The 22833-nt window shown below is 32.3% G+C and overlaps 1 protein-coding gene across 1 annotated transcript; it reads left to right on the top strand.

Moving 5' to 3' along the window:
• The first annotated feature begins 3050 nt into the window (after positions 1 to 3050).
• Positions 3051 to 21962, top strand: LOC107456183 (hydroxyproline dehydrogenase-like). Its single transcript, XM_016073970.4, has 10 exons — positions 3051 to 3415; positions 10226 to 10413; positions 12390 to 12516; positions 13928 to 14017; positions 14109 to 14192; positions 15054 to 15200; positions 15708 to 15883; positions 18659 to 18760; positions 19005 to 19093; positions 21728 to 21962. The coding sequence occupies exons 1-10, from the start codon at positions 3149 to 3151 to the stop codon at positions 21901 to 21903; spliced, it is 1446 nt and encodes a 481-aa protein (XP_015929456.2). The 5' UTR covers positions 3051 to 3148; the 3' UTR covers positions 21904 to 21962.
• The last annotated feature ends 871 nt before the right edge of the window (positions 21963 to 22833 follow it).

Genomic DNA, 22833 nt, shown 5'->3' with positions numbered 1-22833 from the left:
CTTGAAGGGGCTTTCACAAATACTTTTTTCACACTAGAAACAAGCGAGTCTACCTCAGGATAGAGACCTTTTACTTCCTCTGCTATCCTGTGCGATGCATGAACAAGGCACGTTAGATGGATCATATTAGGAAATAAAACTTTTATGGCATTTCCAGCTTTAAGTGTATTCTATTCTCTATTCAAACAACACTGTCAATCTCATGGACAGAAAAATGTCTTTCACCTGCCTTGCTCACTCAAGCACGAGTACACTATCAGCTCAGATGAATAGCCATTGTACAGTGCGAAGGGTGACCACTGCCTCAGAGGGAGGGAGTTGTCCCAAAAGGAATAAAGTCCTAATCTCTATAAATGCATTACAATACGTCGGATGACAGTCAACCATTTCTGTACTTCAAAATTTATGCTCGGTCAAAAGTACAAAAAGCTTTGCAGAAAAATTTTAAATTAGACAGAAATAGACATTTATGAACAAAAGGAAAGAAAAAGGCATTTTCAGAAGAAAACGCTTAAAAAAGGGCATTTATGGCATTTTGCCTGAACTTCCGGGCTCTACTTATCAAAATAATATAATATACATATATAATAATATTACAATAATAATTATTATTATTAATATCACTTCAAAGAAGAGAGTGACCTCAACCACTCAAAAAAAATTTTTTAATAATTATTTATAATATTATTTAATAATAGTAGAAAAAGTTTTGAATTGTGAGGTGTGCAAATTTTTTCATTACTTTTAAGAATTTTATGTAGCAAAGTAGACATTTTGGACTAAATCGGTAGAATAGTTTCTGAGAAATCGTATTTTAAATAAGTTCCATATTTAAAATTCGATTTCTCAGTAACTATTCCATCAATTTCGCCATATAAAATTACATTCTTTGAAATGTAACAAATTATACTTTCCTAACAATTTCATTGTTTTTCGATTTTTATTAAATAAAATAATAAATATTTATTAAAAAATATTTATGCATGAAATTATTTTTGGATAAACGAATTTTATGATTGTGTGCAAAACTTTTTGAATTCGCTTTAAAAATTTATAAATTGTGGCGAAATATGCAAAAAGTTAAATTAACTTTAAAGGAAACAAACTTTGCCTCGCTCTCTTGACCAAACTATCGGGACCATATTGCGGCTTCTCCCTATATTTTGTGCTTCAAAAATCATAATTCGTCGGAAAAAGAGTATGTTTACTCAGAGAAAGTACGTTTTTGTGTCTGATTTTGTAACTTAAGTTAGTTCTAAATATAGTCTTTCAACTTGCTTCTAATTCCAGTGGCAATTAAACAGATTTTGACCCGCCTTTCTCAGTAGTGATTCTATAGAGTTTTTGTTTTTCCCCTCTCTGTATTAATTTGCTATCTCTACTATTATAGGAAAAATAAGGAAATTTCGCTACTTTTTCAAAAATTGAAAATATCAATAATTTTTTTTTTTTTAAACTTGATATTAATAATTTAAAGCATTTCGTATGAAGCAATTCTCAAAATATGGTAAGCATGACAAGATTCACTTCTAAAATGAAGAAAAATTTTTAGAAGAAAGCGTGAAGTAAAGTTATTTTCAGAATATTGTAAAATATTCATAATTCCATATTTATTAAAAAAAAATGGGCCGGGATAGCCAGATTGATAGGGCGCTAGACTCATGATCATGAGAACGGGAGTTCGAAGACTCCTCGTGTTGTAAATGGTGACTGGTGCCCGTTAAATCTGTCGCGACACGAAGTCCTCCATGTTCCCGTAACAAATTATGCCTCTAGAGGTAGTGGAGATTGATGGTTCTCTGGTTCAGGTCAAAATTACGATCTGTGGATGTACGAATGGGTCTGCCATATAAACGGATGTGGTAGAAGTCGAAATCTCGACTATAGATGGCGTCACTGGAAAACAAGAACAATGGCACCCCTAGTACCTTAATGGCCTACGACGACAACATTAAAAAGAATAATAATTATAAATTGCACGTGGAGAGCATTTTCGTCGAAAAGGTAGAAACTGGTAAACAATTTTCTAATCACCATTTGTTATATTGAGTCGTCCTGTTGCCGGTGGCTACTGTTAATTTTACCCTGTACGTACAGTTTTGACAGATTCTAAATCTATACATTAAGGGTGATGATTACGAAACACCTTGTAAGTTTCCAAGAAACATATGAATAGATTTATAAAAGTCAAGAAAGTTATCCCACTTGAAACACTACGGATTCAAAATAAAAAAGTTACCTCATTCTCAAAAATTTAAGAATTCCATGTACGAAAAACTAGCAATACATTGTCCCCGCCGATTCTTACAGTATAGTAGAACCTCGATTCACCGACATTTCTGTTAACTCTACTGCCCCCGAAAGTACTCAACTTTGAAGAAATATTGCACCCTGAGAAATCAACAACGCGGAAGAATGCTTTGTTTCCAGTGGCCGTATTACCCTATTAAACTCGAGATGCAATATCTTGTACTTTTTTTATAATGTACTTTTGCAACAAAGGTAGCAGAATATTTTAAGAAATAGTAATAAAATAAGAAATAGTGTAAACTTAACAATTGAATGTATATTAAATTTTAAAAATACTATAAGTTTTTGAGATTTGTGTTATTTTTTTTAATTTAATTTTAAAAATAATTTAAAAAATTTTTTTTTTTTAAATTTAGTTCTCGTTGTTGCCTTTTTAAATTTATTGAGCTGTGAAACATAACTTTATACATGTTTATTTTTATCATTTAAAAAGCGTTCTGTTGTTGTATATTTCAAAAGATGTTGAATTTGCGAGCAAGGCAAGGTTTTTATACACAGTTTCTATTAACCGAGATTTCTAATATCCGAGGTACTAACGGTCCTAACAAGCTCGAATAATCGAGGTTCTACTGTATGTTCAAACGAGAGAACAAAAATATCTCTGATAACGTCATCCCTGTTCTTATGGAATACTATTAATGCGTTCTTTTCTTTTCTATTTTTTTTTAATAATTAAAAAACATATGAAAGTATACATATCAGTGATATAATCACAAATAAATACAAACGCATATCAGATCGATGGTGTAAAAAGATGATCTCTTCAATGTCGCAACTCGCATGCCAAATATCGAACACGCAATATCAAATCTGGATATAATCTAGTGAAAAAGCAGAAATGAGTGTTTTAGTGGCGAGGTCTCTACAATACTGTAGTACCAGTGTTCGAATACCTTGTACTAGATTGAAGAGCACGGCGAACTGTCAAAGAGCCCATTTACAATCTTCAATCGTAGCAGACGAAGTTACTCCGAGGGCCTTGAAAGGTATTACTTTTGATGATTATAAGGAATGCTTTGGTTACAAATCAACGTGGGAATTACTGCGAGCGATTTCTGTATTGCAATTATGTTCTGTCGAGAAGATTGCAGACAACAGTTTAGAGGTAAGATTATCTGATTGCAAAGATGTCTTTTAAACATATTATTATTTTATAGTGCCCAAAATGAAAAACGGACCGCACGGAATAACTTGTGATGTAATGATCGGATCTTCACGTTCTAGGACTCCTTCATGGTTTGAGGCAGAGTTGGCAAGGTTTAGGACAGAATGGATTAATCCGCGGTTTAAACCGTCCTGTCCAAAACCGCTCTAAAATTGTCCAAAACCCTTTTGTTCGAAGTATATCACAATTTTAAAAAAAATGAAGTGAAAAATAAAAGGTTAATTTTTGAACAAGAAATAAATTAAGACAAGTTTTTATTTTACTAAAAAAGTTTATTATTATTTTTAATATTGCATTATTTATCCTTTGCTAAAACATAACTTATCAGTATTAAAAGCATATTTATTCATATTTAAAGGATAAGGTATTCACTTTTGTTGTTCAATGAATTATAGAGCTTTAAAAGTTATAAATCTTTTCCTATTATATATTATTTCCCTGTAATAAGTTAAAGCGAATTGTATAAAAAGTATCAAATATTTATTAATATATGAAATTATTATGTGTACAATGGTTACACACATAAAATTTTTACCTTTTGTCAATGTTCAAGGTTTTGGACACTTTAAGACAGTTTTAGTCAGTTTAAGACAGTAAAATCCACGTGTCCCGTCCCAAACTAGTTTAGGACGTCCAAAACCTCAACCCTGGTTTGAGGGAGTGGCCTTAAATATGCTGCTGGTTTCTGAAATATTGAAATACAGCCGAAATATTGGGGACAGTCCCATTCAGTACCCACAGAGGAATAATTTGTTATGGAAACGTGGAGGATTTTGTGACCCGGCAGATTTAACGTGCATCAGTCACCTTTACTACACGGGGTGTCATCGGCTGGCAGGATTCGAACCCCCGTTCTCACGAACGTGAGTGTGAGTCCAATGCCCTGCCAACCAGGCTATCCCGTGAATTCAAATTACTGAAGATCGTTGAGTCTGCGTGCATTCTACAATATTTATGCTTCAGATAAACCAAAAAATCGGGTACAAGCAAAAGATTTTACCGAATAACATGGATTGTTTTCTTCCCATCAGAGATATTTTAATTCGCAGGGTCCATTGTGAATAATAATAAAATTTGTATGAAAATCGATAAATTATTATAAGTGAATTCTTAAATTTCCTAAATTTTTGTTCTATTTCAGCAAGTTTTTACTGTAATTTCAAATTTAAGATAAAATTAACTTAATTCTGGTTTTATAACTATGCAGGATGTTCCGTAAATGTTGCGACAAACTTAAAGGGGAAGTAGGGCACATCATAAGGATTAAGAATTACCTTGCAAACCAAGACCGGCAATGCCATCGTACCCTGCTAGGGGCGCTTTCTTTTTATGAACTGTTACATCGTATCCCTTTGAACATCAGGTACTTTTATTTATATAAATTATCTTAATTTCTTGTTTTCCATTAATTACTGTCAAAAACTGCCGTCAAATAGGTATAGTATTAGCTGTTTTATCGCAATTTAATGATATGGCGACTAACTGGACAAGCTCACCTAATCATTAAATTAAAATAACATAAATTAACATGATTATAATAGTAATATGAAATTAAATATTTTAGAAAAATGAAAGTACAAGTTCAAAGGCAACAGTACAACTCAAAAGTTCACGAACAACATATCTACAATAGGAAAGCGTCCCTAGCAGCGTAAGATGACATTTCCGGTCATGTTTTCCTGTGTAATTCTTAATCCTTATTATGTGCTTTACTGCCCCTACCAGTTCGCCGCAACATTACGGAAAACACTGTAGAGTGATCTTCATGCATCATTCAATCTTCGCAATAATTTAAAAGAAATTTTTTCAACATAAAAAGTCCTTTTTTTATTATATGCTCAATAGATTTTGAAGACCTTTTTTTGTTAAGCATGGCTATTTTTTAGAACTTTTGAGCTCTGATTTTTTTTTTAATTTAATTTAAAATCACTTTTTTGGAAAAAAAATTGTTTTTAAATCAAATTTCAAAACTCGTTTTTTAAGTAAAGTTTAAAATTATAAGATTAAAAAAATAAAATGAAATAAACGGATTCAGTAGAAGTTAGCCATAAACTGTAAGAACAACAGATTTTCCTTGGAGAGCATTAAAATCGAAAACAATTTTTGTAAACAGTTTTAGAGTGCGATTCGTAACTGCATTTCTATTATTATTATTATTATACAACTTGACATGACTGATAAATATATTATTCCATGAAAAGTGAATGACGTCAATTCNTATTTCGTGAATTCAAATTATTAGAGATAGTTGAGTCTGCGTACATTCTACAATTTTTATGCTTCAGATAAACCAAAAAATCGGATGCAAGCAAAAGATTTAACGAATAACATGGATTGTTTTCTTCCCATCAGAGATATTTTAATTCGCAGGGTGTATTGTAAATAATAATAAAATTTATATAAAGTAAATTCTTAAATTTCCTAAATTTTTGTTTTATTTCAGCAAGTTTTTACTGTAATTTTAAATTTAAGATCAAATTAAGATCTGGTTTCATAACTATACAGGGTGTTCCGTAAATGCTGCGACAAACTTGAAGGGGAAGTAGGGCACATCATAAGGATTAAGAATTACCTTGCAAACCAAGACCGGAAATGTCATCGTACGCTGCTAGGGACGCTTTCTTTTCATGAACTGTTACATCGCATCCCTTTGAACATCAGGTACTTTAATTTATATAAATTATCTTAATTTCTTGTTTTCCATTAATTACTGTCAAAAACTGCCGTCAAATAGGTATAGTATTAGCTGTTTTATCGTAATGATAAGGTGACTAACTGAACAAGCTCATCTAATCATTAAATTAAAATAACATAAAATTAACATAATTATAATAGTAACATGAAATTAAATATTTTAGAAAAATAAAAGTACAAGTTCAAAGTACAAAGTACAAGTAAAAGTACAAAGGCAACAAACAGTACAAGTCAAGAGTACACGAACAAGTCAAAAAGTACACGAACAGCATGTCTTCAATAGGAAAGCGCCCCTAGCAGCGTAAGATGACATTTCCGGTCATGGTTTCCTGTGTAATTCATAATCCTTATTATGTGCTTTACTTCCCCTACAAGTTCGCCCGCAATATTACGGGAAACCCTGTAGAGTGATCTTCATGTATCATTCAATTTTTGCAATAATTTAAAAGAAATTTTTCTAATAATTTTTTTAACATAAAAAGTACCGATCGGTCTGTGTGGGAGGCTGGAACTGTCCTTGCCTCAGAAAGGTCCTGGGTTCGAAACCCGGGCAAGGTCTGGATGTTTCTTTCTCTCTCTCTCTGTGTTCTATGTCCTTTCTCCTGTGTGTGTGTGAATTTGACCCGCCCTATAAACGGGTTGTGGTTGTGTGAATGGCACAGCAGAAGTTGAATTCCTGGCCATAGATGGCGCCACTGAAAAACAGAAACAATCGCATCCCCACTGCCTAAACAGGCATATGACGACAAAAAAAAACATAAAAAGTTTTTTTTTTTGTTATATGCTCAATAGATTTTGAAGACCTTTTTTTTGTTAAACATGGCTATTTTTTAAAACTTTTGAGCCCTGATTTCTTTAAATTTAACTTAAAATCCCTTTTTTATGGAAAAAATGCTTTTAAATTAAATTAAAATCCGCTCTTTAAGTAGAGTTTAAAATTAAACGTATAAGATTAAACAAATAAATAAATAAAAGGATTCAGTAGAAGTTAGCCATAAACTGTACTAACAACAGGTTCTCCTTAGAGAGCATTAAAATCGAAAAAAATTTTTGTAAACAGTTTTAGAGTGCGATTCGTAACTGCATTTCTATTATTATTATTATACAACTTGACATGACTGATAAATATATTATTCCATAAAAAATGAAAACTGAATGACGTCAATTCAACTTGATACATAAATATTTGGACTCAAGAGTGATATGATAAGACATTTTCTTTTTTAACTCTGTTACAAACATGATTAGACAGTTCTTCTTTCGAAATGTTTTAATAAAATGATTGAACCATTCTAAATTACAGACTCGGAGAAGAAAGAGAGAAAAAAAGTAAATTTCGAATTGTTTATCTATTTTGCTGAAGAAAAATGTAACTTTCGTTTTTGTCCCACCAATGTTATCCGACAATTACTTGGATCATTATTACATATTCAGTAACAATAAAAACTTTATGTTATTCCTTTTTTTAAAAAAAAAAAATTATGTGAATTTTCCGCCTTGATCAGGAATGGAATAAATTAACATTAACACCAGGGCTCAAAAAGCCGCCCGGCCTCCCGTTCTCGGCGGTCAAAAATTCCCCGCGGAACACGAATTTCTCAAACCCGACGTCCGCGCGGACGGCCATTTTCCCGTTAATGTTCGTGATACATTTTAAATTTTTGGTATTAGAATTAATGTTCTTTCTGTCTGGGAGTACTGCAGCGATTGAAAGGGGCTTTTCAGCAATGGATTTACAAAAAAAAAAAGACATTGCTTACTGGTCTTAAACAAGAAGCGTTAAACGCAATTATGAACATCTACCTAAATGAAAATCCCCTTTCAGATTTCTGCGCAGAAACCTCTATAAATCATTGGCTTGATTGTGGAACTGGCAAACGTCATATTTGATTCATTTAAAAAAACGCAGTACCCTCGGATAAATTGACATTCCGAATAACTTGATCTTTGGCATTTAAATTATTTCATAAAAGAAAGAAATTATGTATTTAATAAAAGAAACACTAGGTTACTATTAGTGACCTACTATTTCTTTTACAACTGTATAATGCAATCCTAGTAACTACTAATTCATTGTGCAATTTATATAAATGTTTTTAATAAATAAGAGAAAATTATACTTCTATTTATTTAGAAGCTACGGGTTAGTTTCAAAGGAGGACGGGTACATTGTTGGACAAGCCGTTCTTGGGGACGGGTAAAATTCCTGAGTTTTTTTCGAGCCCTGATTATCACTACGTATTTTATTAACTATATTATTTTAATAACTAATTATATGTTCGCGTTTCAGTGAGGTTTAAAGGTGAAATCTTGTAATCGAAACTTCTATAACTTTCCGACTAGTTAGAGCTCTCAAATCTCTACTAGAGCACTGTGCTAGATGACAGTATAAGTTTAAATTGTTTTCTGATCAATACATAAAATAATTTATCGCCAAATAGTATATTGTTATTGTAATGCATTGTAATGTAAATATTGTTAATTTAAATTTTACTCATTTACCAATTGGTTATAATGCTAGAATTTCAATTGGAGCTCTGTGCCTGATTGCAAGTTGCATTTGTTTCTTAAATAATGTGAGCATATTTTACAGCCATTTTATTGTCAATCGAAATATAACTACTTTATGCCGTAAACAAATTAACAAACACTTAACTAGAAAAATTAAAATCTTAACAGAAAATAATTTTATTTAATTTCTAAAATTTTTATTTTATTATTCTTTTGAATCCAATTACTGTTAGTAACTTTGGAAACAAAATGTTTGTATTGCTCTAATATTTGGGATGGATATCAATTTCGACATAGAGCTATTAAAATTTTAACCTATACAAAAGGTGCTGTCGAAATCTTTTAAATTACTAACTACTATAATTCAAATCACGTCAAGAATTTCTTTTTCTGACCACATTATCTATGTTATTGTTGCTTATCCTTTTAATCTGATATAAGTATAATAAGCCCCAGACGCCGCTGACCTCAAGAAAATCCGCAACAAAAAGGGGTAAGATTCACCTTGGAAAGTCCAAGACAAACCATAATATATTTTGACGAAGCTAGTTGAACCAACACCTTCTAGAAAAGAGAAGACCTATGCACGAGTTACCATAAATGAGAAATTCGATCCTTTAGTTGTCCGAACGCAGTGATATCTTTCGTACTTCTCCCCACTGCGCAGTTTATGCTCTTTACGTCGGACTACTAAGTTAATCCGTGCATAGGCCTTTGTTCTTTTAAAAGGTGTTGGTTGAACACAGTATTTTTTGTAAATAGAGAAGATTTTTCTGCCTTCCTCAAAAGTAAGTAACTTAAGATGGCCACTTGCAAATCTAGCCAAACCAGTCTGGGCTCTTCGGTCACATTTAATGTTCAACAGGGTACCAGGGGATGTCCTATGATACCAGTGGTGTGTAGGGGGCATACGGCTTTTGTTTCGCCAATCTGTCCGCTACCTCATTTCCGGGAATATCCACGTCTGATGGGATCCATTGGAGGTAAACATCGTGATTCTCAGAGATTGTCCTTAGTTTGTACAGAATCGAAACGCTGCCGACCGACCTGTGTAGGGGGTAGGGAACTGTCCTTGCATCAGAAAAGTCCTGGGTTCGAATCCCGGGCAAGGCATGGATGTTTCTTTCTCTCTCTGTGTGTGTTCTATGTCCTTTCTCCTTTGTGTGTGAATGTGACCCGCCCTATAAACAGGTAGTGGTTGTGTGAATGACGTGGCAGAAGTCGAATTCCTGGCCATAGATGGCGCCACTGAAAAACAGGAACAATCACANAAAAAAAAAAAAAAAAAAAAAAAAAAAAAAAAAAAAAAAAAAAAAAAAAACGAAACCCTGGTTGCGTCGCTTGCAGCAGAGAAACCAGCCACTTGGATGTTGTAGTGAGCTGAGGCTGTCCGATAAAATCCATAATTCACTAAAATCACCTTCGTAGGACAAGATAGCATCATATTGGTCGCAATGAACTCACTCCTAAAGACAGAACAATAAGCAGGGTTGCGTTGTTTAAGTCTCAAGGAGAGGGATTCTAATGTAAATGCATTATTTATAGCTGATGAAAGCAGCAGAGAAATTAGTGGGTGTTCGTGGTCTCCGTCTTCTCTTCAAACCAACTGTCTACAATCAGTTTGTGGGTGGAGAAACAACTGAAGAACTCAGAGCATGTACTCGGAGTTTGGCCCGGACGGGAATGAGAGCGATGTTAGCAGCAACTTTAGAAGAAGATGTGGGAGAAGGAAAGTGAGAATGATCAAATAATTCCCTACAACACTCCTATTGGGTGTTCCTCAATATCTGCCCTTATTATGTATTTTTAAAAACTTTGTTAAAATGAAGTCAAAAATCAATGAACATTAGCAGTGTCAAATCAATGTTGAAGCGATTCAGCACCATGCCCTCCTTCTGATAAAGAACTAATAGTGTTTGTTATTTCTTTTTGCTTTCCGAAGACGATACCGAGCACCGGCTTAATTCTTTTTTATTTTTTTATTTTAAATTTAGACTATGGCAGGGCATAACTCGTTCGTAGCGCTTCCTATCTAGTTTGCGCTGCCTTTGCACTAGATTCTGTAACTGGATATATACTGCTGTATTGGTTAAATTAGAAAAAATTCTTTCATCGCTTAATTATTGAGAATAATAAAATCAATGGCGGAATTAAAACTATCAAATATCAATTTATTTGAGGATGAAGCTTAAAGGTGATTCTTTGATCAAGGCGAGCGCATTTAAACTCAAAGGACAATAAAGAGAAAAAAAACTTATTATTTTTATATCTCTTGTTTTCTTTCCCTGATTTGTAAAATGATTTAGAAACATGTAATCCTTTTTCTTGCGTAACGAATTTTTTCGTTCTATTATTAGCATTTCTGTTTGACTTTATTCTTTACAAGGATTTAAAAAATTAATATTAAGGGCAGTCATTACGTGACATCTTGTATACTGTTTTGCACATACAAAAAAAAGTGCCGAAATGGTGGAAATTCTTAAGAAATAAAATCTAAATCGAATATTTGTTTAATATTTTCCAAATATAATAATAGTAATAAATTATGTTTACTCAGAATCTTCCATAATCACCACCTATATACATTTTAAAATGCTTATTAAAAAGTAGTACTATTTTAAACTAGTTAACTATTAAACTAGCTACTAAACTCTAATATAGTCCACCACGAAAGTTTGTAAAAATCTGTAGACAGTATTTTTACTTATTTTAGTTTCACAATGAAAATTTCATATTTTAAAACTGTGAAAATGTTTTGAATCGAAGATCGAATAAAAACCTGAACATTTTTTTAACCGATAAAAATATTCTATTACACTGTAAATATTTCTGAATAGAATTGACTGACATAATCGGCATTCTAGTCCGACATTGGTGTACTTCAAACGTGATCTGTACACGCCTATCTTGACAGACACGTCCACTTCGATTGAAACGTGCCCACTTCGATAGATGGTCCACACTGAACTGTTGACTTGCAATTTGTGACTGCGACACTGTCATCATCCCACTGTTGCTACTCAGTCTCGATCACATACAACGGCTTCTGTACACACTCGATTGCTAATTGCAACACAGGAGCGATGCTCTCACAACCATGATCTTAATACAGCTTTCCAGGCGACGCACAAAAACCACAATGAATGAACTAGTGATATCCATTTATCGAATTCTATCACAAATAAAACTCTGGAGGGGGAGTAATGTAGTATAACTAACACTACAATAATACAAATTACTATAGTTCATAAGAGAACGTTTTGATTCTATCTGGGGATTGATGGAGACATCGTCGACACTCGCTCCACAAAGTATTTATAGTAGGGTTTCTTTTTCTATTTTTGCATATTTTATTCTAATTCTCGTAAGGCAGGTCGGTTTTGTTTAACTTTGAATTTAAATGTGTTTCTGAATTTGTATTTTACCCATAGCTCACGAGATAAATCTTCCTAAACTTATCAAAACTATCTTAGGCGAGTGTGGTTAATGCAATTTCCCTTGATAACCATTTGATTTTATTTCAACGAGTATTTTGTTGTATTTATACATTTGCATTTATTTTGTTTCTCGTTACTATTTAAGAAAGACTGAGCAGCTATTAACTGTAAGTTTTTACAGTCACAGCGTCTTAAACTGCCAGTAGTATAGTATTGTATATCTATGGTATGTTAAAACAACGAAAAGGCTATAATTGGTTCATTATTTATAGGGATGAGATTGTTTACAACAACAACTGTCAGAGGATATTGAATGCGATTGGTATCGTCACCACTGAAGACATCAAGTCCCCAATGATTCAGTTGAAGCTGTCAGGCCTTCTATCAGCCGATATGCTCGTGAGTTTGTTTTAAAACCATTAAACTCAGCTATAAAAAAATTTATTTTGTCAGAGAGTGCCCACGATCTTTCTTTCTGAACCATTGGGCATATTCAAAAAAATCAATGCGAATTTTTTTACAGGTCAAATTCCGGCCTCCAAAAGAAAAATCACGTGCATGTACAACAAATGTCCTTTTTTCATTATTTTATTTGCCATTTTGCAACCGTCCCAATTTTGAGTTTACGACTATCAAAGTTCAACTCCGTAGCCTTGTAATTTTGAACTTAATGCAGAAGACAAGGGAACTCCTGGATCAAGTATTGGTAGAAATTTGCTTTCGTGGAAGACTTTTTGATGGAACTCATCCTCATTTGCCTTACATGGAGAGGAAAACCACGAAAACTTCCCTCGGTTAGCGTAGCGGCAAAAGGAGTTTAACCCACGATCCGTCTACCTCTGAGGATAGTTTTCGTCAGCACTGCGGTCGGTGCGAGCCGGGTGCGGAATTCGTTTCAACCAGCCATCGCTCGGATCGAACCCGGGTCACCTCATTGGGAGGCGAGCGCTCTATCCCTTGAGCCACCACGTCTCTATTTTATTTACCTGTAATTTTTTTAATGTTAGAAATTGACATTGTAAAAATTTGAATGTGCTGCATATGTTGCCTACTTTAGCCCCACCCTTTGACCCCCCAAAAAATGCTGGATTGTCAAACACGTTAATTTAGATATAAATTTATTAAAAATAAATGTAAAGAAAAAAAATCAGAATGTTTTTTTTAACCACGTTTATTTAATTTTCGCACCACATTTCTTAAAGCTTCCGCATTGCAATAAAAACAAGACAAAGAATTGTTTTTCAAAGAACTGTTGTAGATAATTTTTATTTTCTGTAGTAAATATTTGAAGTGCTTAGTTTTCTTATCGATTTAACTATTAATAGTCACAAACAGCGTATTTGAATGTCCTTTCCATTAAAATTAGACTCCACCAACGGTAACATTAAAACCTAAATTGATTTTTTTAATTCCTTGAGAATTTCGATTTCTTATGAGTTTGAGTTACGATTACTTTCAGTTTTAAATCAATAATTGTAAAAAAAAAAATAGTCGATACTACCAAGTTTGAGGTTCATCTTCTCTCGTTTCTACAGATGAAACATGCCTCGTTAGTTATGCCTATATCACATCAACTGGTTATAAGACAATGAATGTTTACATTCAATGAATCTTCTACATAAAATGTAAAAATTAGGTTTGATTGGTTAAGCCCTTGTGCTAGCCACCAAGGACAGATAATGAATGATTCTAGTCAAGCGGAGGACCTTTGCTATATCTAATTATTGTTTATACTCAGTTTTAAAGTTAATTCTTAATTAAAGAACTAATTTAGTTCATTAGAGATATTAAAGAATAGTTTTCATTTCAGCTTACTGTTGGCAATATTTATGCTGGACATAATAATAAACTGTCATTGATAAAAGCGTTGGCGGAAGGAATGTCAGAAGGAAAATTACAAGTATGTAAAAAATGGGATACGATATAGAATTGCTTTCCTTTTTTTAAGAGAATCTATTTAATTACTCAACATGGCTTTATTTTTTTAACAGGATTCTTTGTTAGACGAAGCCCTAGATGAAGCACAGAAAAGATGTTTAGAGCGCGCTCTTGAAAGGTTTAAAAAAATTGGCACCGTAAGTATCATTTCTAATTGGGTACTTGCCCTTCGAGAAGAAGAGGACTATGTATACCCACACGTGTGACGTATGATGTCAGCAACGGCTGATCGTTTATAAGTAAAAGGGCATGTTAAGAGCTAGCTAAGTTCACATAAGTGAGAATGAATACAAAAGGCATATCACACATCGAATTTATTGAAATATAATTCTTTCTCTTCACTGTCCTTTACTTAACTTAGATTTATTATTTGTTTATCTATTTTATTGTAACAGTGATATATTTTGGTTCTGTCTACCTGGCAACTTCGATGCTTAATTAGTTTGTTTATCTTCAACATGGCTTCATATCTGTCTTTGTGTTAACTAAGAAATATATGGTGAAAAAATTGAAATCCTGGTGAAATAATCTTCGTATAAGAATATAGCATGGATCATTTAAGAGAACTGATGGTCAATAGGCTTGGTTACATGAAATAGAATGGAATGAACAGTTGTTAATGTAAACAAATGTCACGCTTCAACAACCAATCAGAATCGAGATAACCACACTACGTCACCTGCAGTTATCTCATTGCTAGCAGAGGGCATTTGTTTTTTAAACTTGATGTTTTTATGGTGGCATTGGTAAATAATTGAGAAGTGATCCGTTTGCAAAAATTTGAACTAATGGAAGTTTTGTAAAAACAACTGTACGAAATCTCTATTAGGATATGCTATGGAGAACTACGCTAAATACGTTCAGTTTTTTTTTTCCGGTAGAAATTTTAGAATATAAGTTTTTGTTTTTTCAACCTTATAACTTTTAAAATAATTTTTTTGTACTAAAAATCTTTATAATAAGTTCCATTCTATTAAAACTGAATGATGCTTTTTCAGGAAGCAAAAAGAAAAGGCGTCAAAGTTTTGGTGGATGCAGAGATTACTTACCTCAATCCTGGCCTGAGTTGCCTTGCTCTAGCAGCTGTTGCAGTTTTCAACCTAGATGCTTCTGTGATATGGAATACTTACCAGTGTTACTTGAGGGTAAATTGAAAACATCTCTGCTTTCATCTTTATTTACAAAGTGTGTGTGTTTCTTATTTGTTTCATGATACCGTGAACAATTTTTTATGATTAAGTTTTTTTCCATAGAAAACTATTTTACAGTAGTTTGTTTCAGGCTTATATTATTTGGACCCAATTCTAATTGGTTTTGCGGCGCATCTACCGAAAATTACTGTAATCGACTAAAAAATACTGATTTCTTTAGGAAAATTAATTTTGACGTAATTTTGAGGATCAAGTAAAATATATTTCTTTCTTTCCAGTGGAAAAAAATCTTTCACCAAAACACAATTTTATTCTCCAAATTTATGATTTTATCTTATTAGGCGAGGTGGCGAATCCTTAGCGAGGGCCCTGCATATTTAGTTTTGGTACCCATCATAAATTAATTATTTTTCTGACATTTGTAAAATTTCAAGTTAACATCTGTACATTGCACAATGTAACCTAAAATTTAATTTCCTAATCGACCATGTACTTTTATAGGACGCTGAGATACTTCTAAAAGAAGAATTATCGTTAGTAACTGAGCTAGGGTGTCATTTTGGAGCAAAATTGGTCCGAGGTGCATACATGAGCCAAGAAAGAAGTCGTGCACAGAAATTGAAGATTTCTGACCCTGTTTGTGAAAACTATACTGCAACTTGCAACAATTATAATAAGTTAGAAACATTTTTTTTTTCAAAAGAAAATTTTGGTACCTAATTTGGTTTATCGCATTGATGGGCAGCATTATAAGCCCCGCTATTCTTTTTCTATTTATTTACCAAATCCGCAATTTTATATTATTGATTTGTTATATACTAAAACTTTAATTTTGTATTACCGTATAATACTTAATATGAATGGACCCGTTATTTAAAGCTTCATGCGAAAGGTGTTATGAATCTTCATAACACCTTTCAGTTTGCTCTGGATAAGGGGTAGTTAACATTTTCATCATATCGCACACTTTTGTGTTTTTAATGGTAGAAAAAATACTCTTACCACCCCCATCGTTAAACATTAACTTAATCTGGAGCATCTGTAATTTATTTGTAAACTCTTAGTGATGAGAGTTAGTAAAATTACGTAATTAAACTTTTTTTTTAAAACTTATCAATAACTTATGTTTAATTTTTAAGTCTTATTATTGTCTTATCAATTTAACTTAATATACATAATGTGTATTTTTAGAATCTTTGAGGAAATTAAAATCAAAAAAGTGTACACATTAAGAGTAAAGTTAATATTTTAACTAGAGGACTGTTGAAATGTAACCTATCATCACCGAGGAAGATGGGACTTAAATCATATAAAACCTAAATGATTGCCAAAAGAAACAGAGAAGAGTGAAAAGGCAAATATTAGAAAAAGCTTCAATGTTTATCAGGCAATAAAACTGATTTTGCCTAATTTTCATCCCACTTTTCTCACTTGTGATTCAACAGATTTTGTTTTCCCCTTCGTTTCTTCCTGGCATAAATTTTAATTTACGGCACCAATTGTGTATACTTTATTTTATTTCATTTTCGACAAGGATTCTTAAAGCACGTGTACTAAGAATAATGATTGCAAAACCCCTGTATAAGCTTAGAGTGATAGACGAGAAAAAAAAGTCAATGGGACAGTATCATCTGGTTTATTTAATTGAATCATAATTAATATCCGGTTTGAAATGTTTTTTTTTTAAATAATTACATCAGAACACTTAAATTAAGTTGAATTCGAATTTTAAAATGTACAGTGTGCATAAAAAAACAATTAAAAAAAACTAACCTCTCTGAATAATTTTTGATTCAATGATCAAATTTTCACGTTTTAGGACTCAATCTTAATGTTTCAAGGGGATGACCTCAAATATGCTAATTAATATTTGCAGACGATATTTTAAGTTACGAAATCAGACACAAAAACGTACTTTCTCTGAATATGTATTTTTTTCCACCGAAATCGGATTTCTGACCCCCAAAATATAGAGTACCCGCAATCTGGAAAATATGGTCCCAATTGTTTGGTCAGGAGTGCTGTCCAAAGTTTGGATTCCTTAATTTTAATTTTACTTTTTGCGTACTTCGCTATATCTCGAAACCTTTTTAAGCTAATTGAAAAAAATTTTGCTCACATTATAAAATTCAGCTGTCCAAAAGTAATTCCACGCAAAAAAATAATTTTTAGAAAATATTTATTATTATTTAAATTAATAATGGTCAAAAAAATTTTGAATAGTAAGGTATACAATTTTGTGCGCAATTTTAAAGAATATAATTTTAGATTGCAGAATACAAATTTTGAGCAAAATCGGTCGAATAATTCCTGAAAAATCGAATTTTAAATATATGACTTTTTTGAAATTTAATTTCTCATTAACTATTTATTCGATTTTGCTCAAATTTTGCATTTTGCTATGTAAAATTATATTCTTTAAAATTATGCAAAAAATTGTATACCTTAGAATTCAAAATTTTTTCCATTATTGAATAAAATAATAGCAAATATTTACTAAAAATTATTTTTTCCAAACTTTGGACCGCTATCCTGACCAAACTATTGGGACCATATTCAGATTTCGGCTACCCCCTATAGTTTGGGGGTCAGAAACCCGAAACCGTTTAAAAAAAAGATATGTGTCTTCATAGAAAGTACGTTTTTGTGTCTGATTTCTGAACTTAAAATATCGTCTGCACTTATTTTTCAGCATATTTGAGGTCCCCCTTTCGAGCCATTAAGAATGAGTACTAGAACGTGAAGGTCTGATCATTAGATCAAAAGTTATTCAGAGTAGTCCGTTTCTTCTTTTTTTTGGTACACTGTACAGTATTTCATAAAAAGCACTTGATTTAATTTTGTCACGTGCAAATTTTGTCACATGTAAAGGGAAACACAAAACAGAATATTACATAGCTGTGTCTCCTTCAAGTAAAGAAAGTTTAGAACTAAAATAATGTTTTAATAATGTAATGCTCGATACAAAAAAAAGTAAATAAATAAATATTTAATGTGAATTTAATTGAATGAGCTTTCAAATGTTCGGAAAAATGACTTAATTTATTTGTTTTATCTTTTGTAATTGATTTTTTATAAAAATGAAATATGCTTTGAGCATGAGGATGTAGAGCTCAGTCTATAAAGTTTTTTTTTAAAAAAAAAATCTCTTCTAATGTGTTTCTTATTTGTAGGTCAACATAATGAATGACAACTACAGCACTTTTTTAGGCATCGTATTTAATTTATGATTGGTAATTTATTAAAAAAGAGTCGTCAACTTAATTTTTTACCTTTCATAAAAATACACATTTTTTTAAGCAGCAAATACATAGAAATATGAAATTCAGGCTTTAGAAAAATTGTATTATTCTGCCAATGATTCTATTTATGTTTTCTAACATTCTGTTTTATTTAAATTAGCTAGATAAATGATAGATTTAATGCTTTGTACTATTTTTTTTCTCCTTCAGAATTCTATCGTTTCTACTAGACAAACATTACACAATGGGTCCACAGTGTCAATTTATAATTGCTAGTCATAATGTAGAAAGTATAAAATTTGCTGTGAAAAAGTAAGTATAGATTGTATTTTTTCTTTCTTTATATCTTAGCAACAAAACTACTAGAGTTTCAATAAACATAAGATTAGTTTTTTAATTTATTTACCATCTCCTATTTAACTTATTCTTAAAAAATGTAAATTTGTTACCAAATAAAAAATAAATAAAAGACAAGAGCGAAAAGAAAGAATGAAACTCTAAAAACATTCATATATTACTCAGTTACTTCAGGAATTAGATTTTTCTTTTTTTGCAGAATAGAAGACATGAACATGGATAAGGATCTACAAAGTGTCTGTTTTGGTCAATTGTATGGAATGTGTGATCAAGTGTCCAATCCCTTAAGTAATATTATATCACCATTTCCTCCCACCTTTCATTTCTGTTATTAACATATTACATATTCATATCCTGTTATAAGACTAAAGGGTTTTTGATTACAAACTCAGCTGGATCAGAAATTCAGCAATTTTACTTGACTGGTTTCTCATTCAGGCAGTTGAATCTGAGAGCAATTGAATCACATTTTCTGGAAATTGAATCGAATTAAGGTTTATGATTAGCCTTCTTTTATCGAACGTCAAAACCTTTTGAGATTTTGTGCGATCTAAAAAGAAACACGTTTGGATAAAAATTTAAATTTCATGGAAAAAATTAAGCTGTAGGTATTACAACAACATACATAACAACGGCCTTATTTCGTCATTTAATTAAAAGCAAATTAAAAGTAATTTAACAGAATTCAAAGTAAACTAGCGTAACACATTAAATATTTTTCAAATTAATAAATTTGAAATTTCTACGCTTGAATAAGATGATTTAATTCCTATTTGAACTTAGTTCCTTTATTTTTTTTTATTATTTTAAATATTTCATACATTACAGTAAATTTCCAGATAGGAAAAAAATAATTAAAAGAAAAAAATAGGAAACATATAAGTTATCTTTAAGAATATGAAATTATTAATCAATGAAAAGTCGCAGTCGCGTTTAAGAATAGAAACTCAGTATTTCCACATTGAAAGTTTCAGTCACAAGAGAGTTGCAGTTACCAAGATGCCGGCTTGTAGCTACTTTATCTAAGTATCCAGGGCTTTAACTATACTATTCTATACTACTATAATTATTCTTGTCATCACACTTGTGTATTAGTGCTCATTATTTAAAAAAACTCTTCCATAATTGAAGGGATTTTATTTTTAGCGAGGCCTTAGCAACCTATAAAGAGCTGCCAAAGTTAGGGTAACGATCACAGACAAACTCGCCTAGGAAAAATAAAAATAAATAAAGAGCTAGAGTTTAAGTGCTTTACAGTTTCGGATCAAAACTATAATTTTAAATTATAAATACCATCTTGCAGTAAAAAATTATCTAGGCTTAAGAACGAACTTTAAACTTAAATATTTTATCATTTATTAAACTTTTCGAAAGATTTATTTTCCAATGCCCACATGGATTGACATTCGTCAATTCAGGCGTATTAGGACAGATGTGTTGGCCACTCTTTTAGGCCACCATATTAGGTGGATCAACGTTGCTCCCACATTAGTACGGAGAATGAAAGAACATCCATGACTTTGTCCGGGATTCGAACACAGAACCTTTCTGATGCAAGGCCAGCTCCCTGACCCCTACACAGTCCTGTCCAGGGCCGGATTAACCTATAGGCAAACTAGGCACGTGCCTAGGGCTTACGAAATTCAGGGGCCTACGAAAAACTTGGGAGAAAAAAATTTGTTGACAAAAATAATTTAGCTTTAAAAACAACAAGTGTATTTTGCACAAAATTATGAAGATACAAATAAAAATATAATATTTTTCGGTAATAAATTATTTTGCAGAATCTTATGATCTAATATATTACTTTTTTGCGATTTTTGGATTCAACGAAATCTTGTATTATGCTGTCGAATTCCAAACTACGCAAAATGTCGCAAATTTTAGCATATACTTTGAAAAGAGGGGAGGAGTGGGGAAAGGAGGGGAGAGCCCAAAAACGGCTATGCCTAGGGCCTACGAAAGGTATAATCCGGCTCTGGTCCTGTCGGAACTCTTTGAAAGAAAACCGTAATAATTTGCCAAGATTTTTTTTCACGTAGATAAAAATTAACAAAACTTACTAATATTTTTTAATTTTCTGTAAATTTTATGTGCCTAGTAAATGCAGCGATGGAGCAACTTTTCAAATATTAAAAAATTACATTACGAACGCTTCATTTCTACAAGACTGTAATGGATTTTCTTCATATCGACATTTTGCGCCATTTTCAGAATTAGCATAGCGAACGTTGACTAAAAAGAAAATAGGCTAAACTTGACCTACCAGTCATAAATAAATGTTGCCAACTCATGACAATTATAGGATTCAAAATCTGATACGGGTTTGGGGAATGAGCTTTCGTCAAGCATCTATTTTTTTATGAGCATCTATCAAGAGGTATCTCAAGAATGAATCGAGTTAGCATGTCTTATATATTGGTGGATTGATGTATAAAAATCATAGTGGTAGTTACGACATAATACTCCTTCACCAGAATTTTATTAGGGATAGAATTCAATCGAAGGGATACCACTAGTTGCTGTATTTGCGAATAACCGGGAGAGCTGTGTTAAGTTGATAAGATTTTGAACACTTGTTGTGAGAGCTGTATTAAGTTCACGGTTGCTCCTGTATTGATATTAGAAGTCAAGCGTGTGCAGGATCCCGTTGTGTGTAAATGAGACTGAGAAGCAACAATGAGAGGAGGTGGGCAATGTGGCAAGTCAATTGTTAAATGTCAACTATCTATCGAAATAGGTGTTCGGTCTGGAGGGTCACCTATGTGGTAAGAGTAGTTATCGACCATGCTAACCTTCATCTAACAGAAGGTACCCTAAGATTAAAACGGGTTAGCATGTTTTATATACTATAAAAAAATATACACAGAATAAAAAAGAAATGTTTCAAATATTTCATGATAAATTATTTATTTTATGCAGTGAGAGTTGGTCTACCAGTCTACAAATCCATTCCGTATGGTAAGATAGACGAAGTGTTACCTTACTTGGCAAGAAGAGCGGTGGAAAATAAGAGTGTCTTAGAAGGAGCGAGAAATGAACTGATTTTACTCAAGAAAGAACTCAGAAGAAGAGTACAAAGCACACTTCACATGTAAATCTTAATGTAATTTAATAAAAAGAAAATATTAATGATAAAATGATTTTTTATAGATAACCGTGAGATTTTATTATTTGCTTCTGTTTATTTTCCTGTTTGTGAGAAAAAAAATGAACATAGAAATAATTAACTTTTAAAGTAAAGCTATTTATTTTAAAATAACATCTTAAAATTAATTACAGTAAATGTCACTCATAACTGCAATTTGTATTAACAAATGAAATTATCCATATAGTGACATTTTATTTTATTTTTTAATTGTCGCTGAGCAGCCGACAGAATTTTCAGTTTGCGACTGCCAATGTTCAAACACGTATTCTTGTAATTTTGAATCCAATCCAGAAGACAAGAGAACTCCTGGATCACGTATTGCGAGAAATTTGCCTTCGTGGGAGCATTTTTGATGGAACTAACCCGCACTTGCGTTGTATAGAGAGGAAAACCACGAAAATCTCCCATGGTTAGCTTGACAGCTAGGGGTCTCTAACCAATGATTCGCTTACCACTGAGGATATTTTACGTCAGCACTGTGGTCGGTGTGAGCCGGGAGCGGAATTTGAATCAACCAGCCATTGCTGGGATTCAAACCCGGTTCACCTCATTGAGAGGCAAGCGTTCTATCCTCTGAGCCACCATTGCTCGATATAGTGACATTTTTTTAATATTTTATTTATATCACCGTCGTTGAACAGTCAAATTAATTTAGGGTTTACGACTATTAATGTTCAATTAATTTAGCCTTGTGATTTTGAATCCAATTCAGAAGGTAAGGCTCTTGGATCAAGTATTGGGAGAAATTAACCTTCGTGAAGGACTTTTTAAGGGAACTAACCGCATTTGCGTTGCATGGAGAGGAAAATCATGAAACGAATTTTAAAAAAATATTTTCCCCACTTTACATGTGATTTTTCATTAAAGATTAATTTCG

The sequence above is a fragment of the Parasteatoda tepidariorum genome, chromosome 2, assembly GCF_043381705.1.
Source record: "Parasteatoda tepidariorum isolate YZ-2023 chromosome 2, CAS_Ptep_4.0, whole genome shotgun sequence".
Taxonomy (NCBI): Eukaryota; Metazoa; Arthropoda; class Arachnida; order Araneae; family Theridiidae; genus Parasteatoda; species Parasteatoda tepidariorum.
Note: the sequence above shows the minus strand (reverse complement) of the source record. Positions and strands in the feature narration are given on the sequence as shown.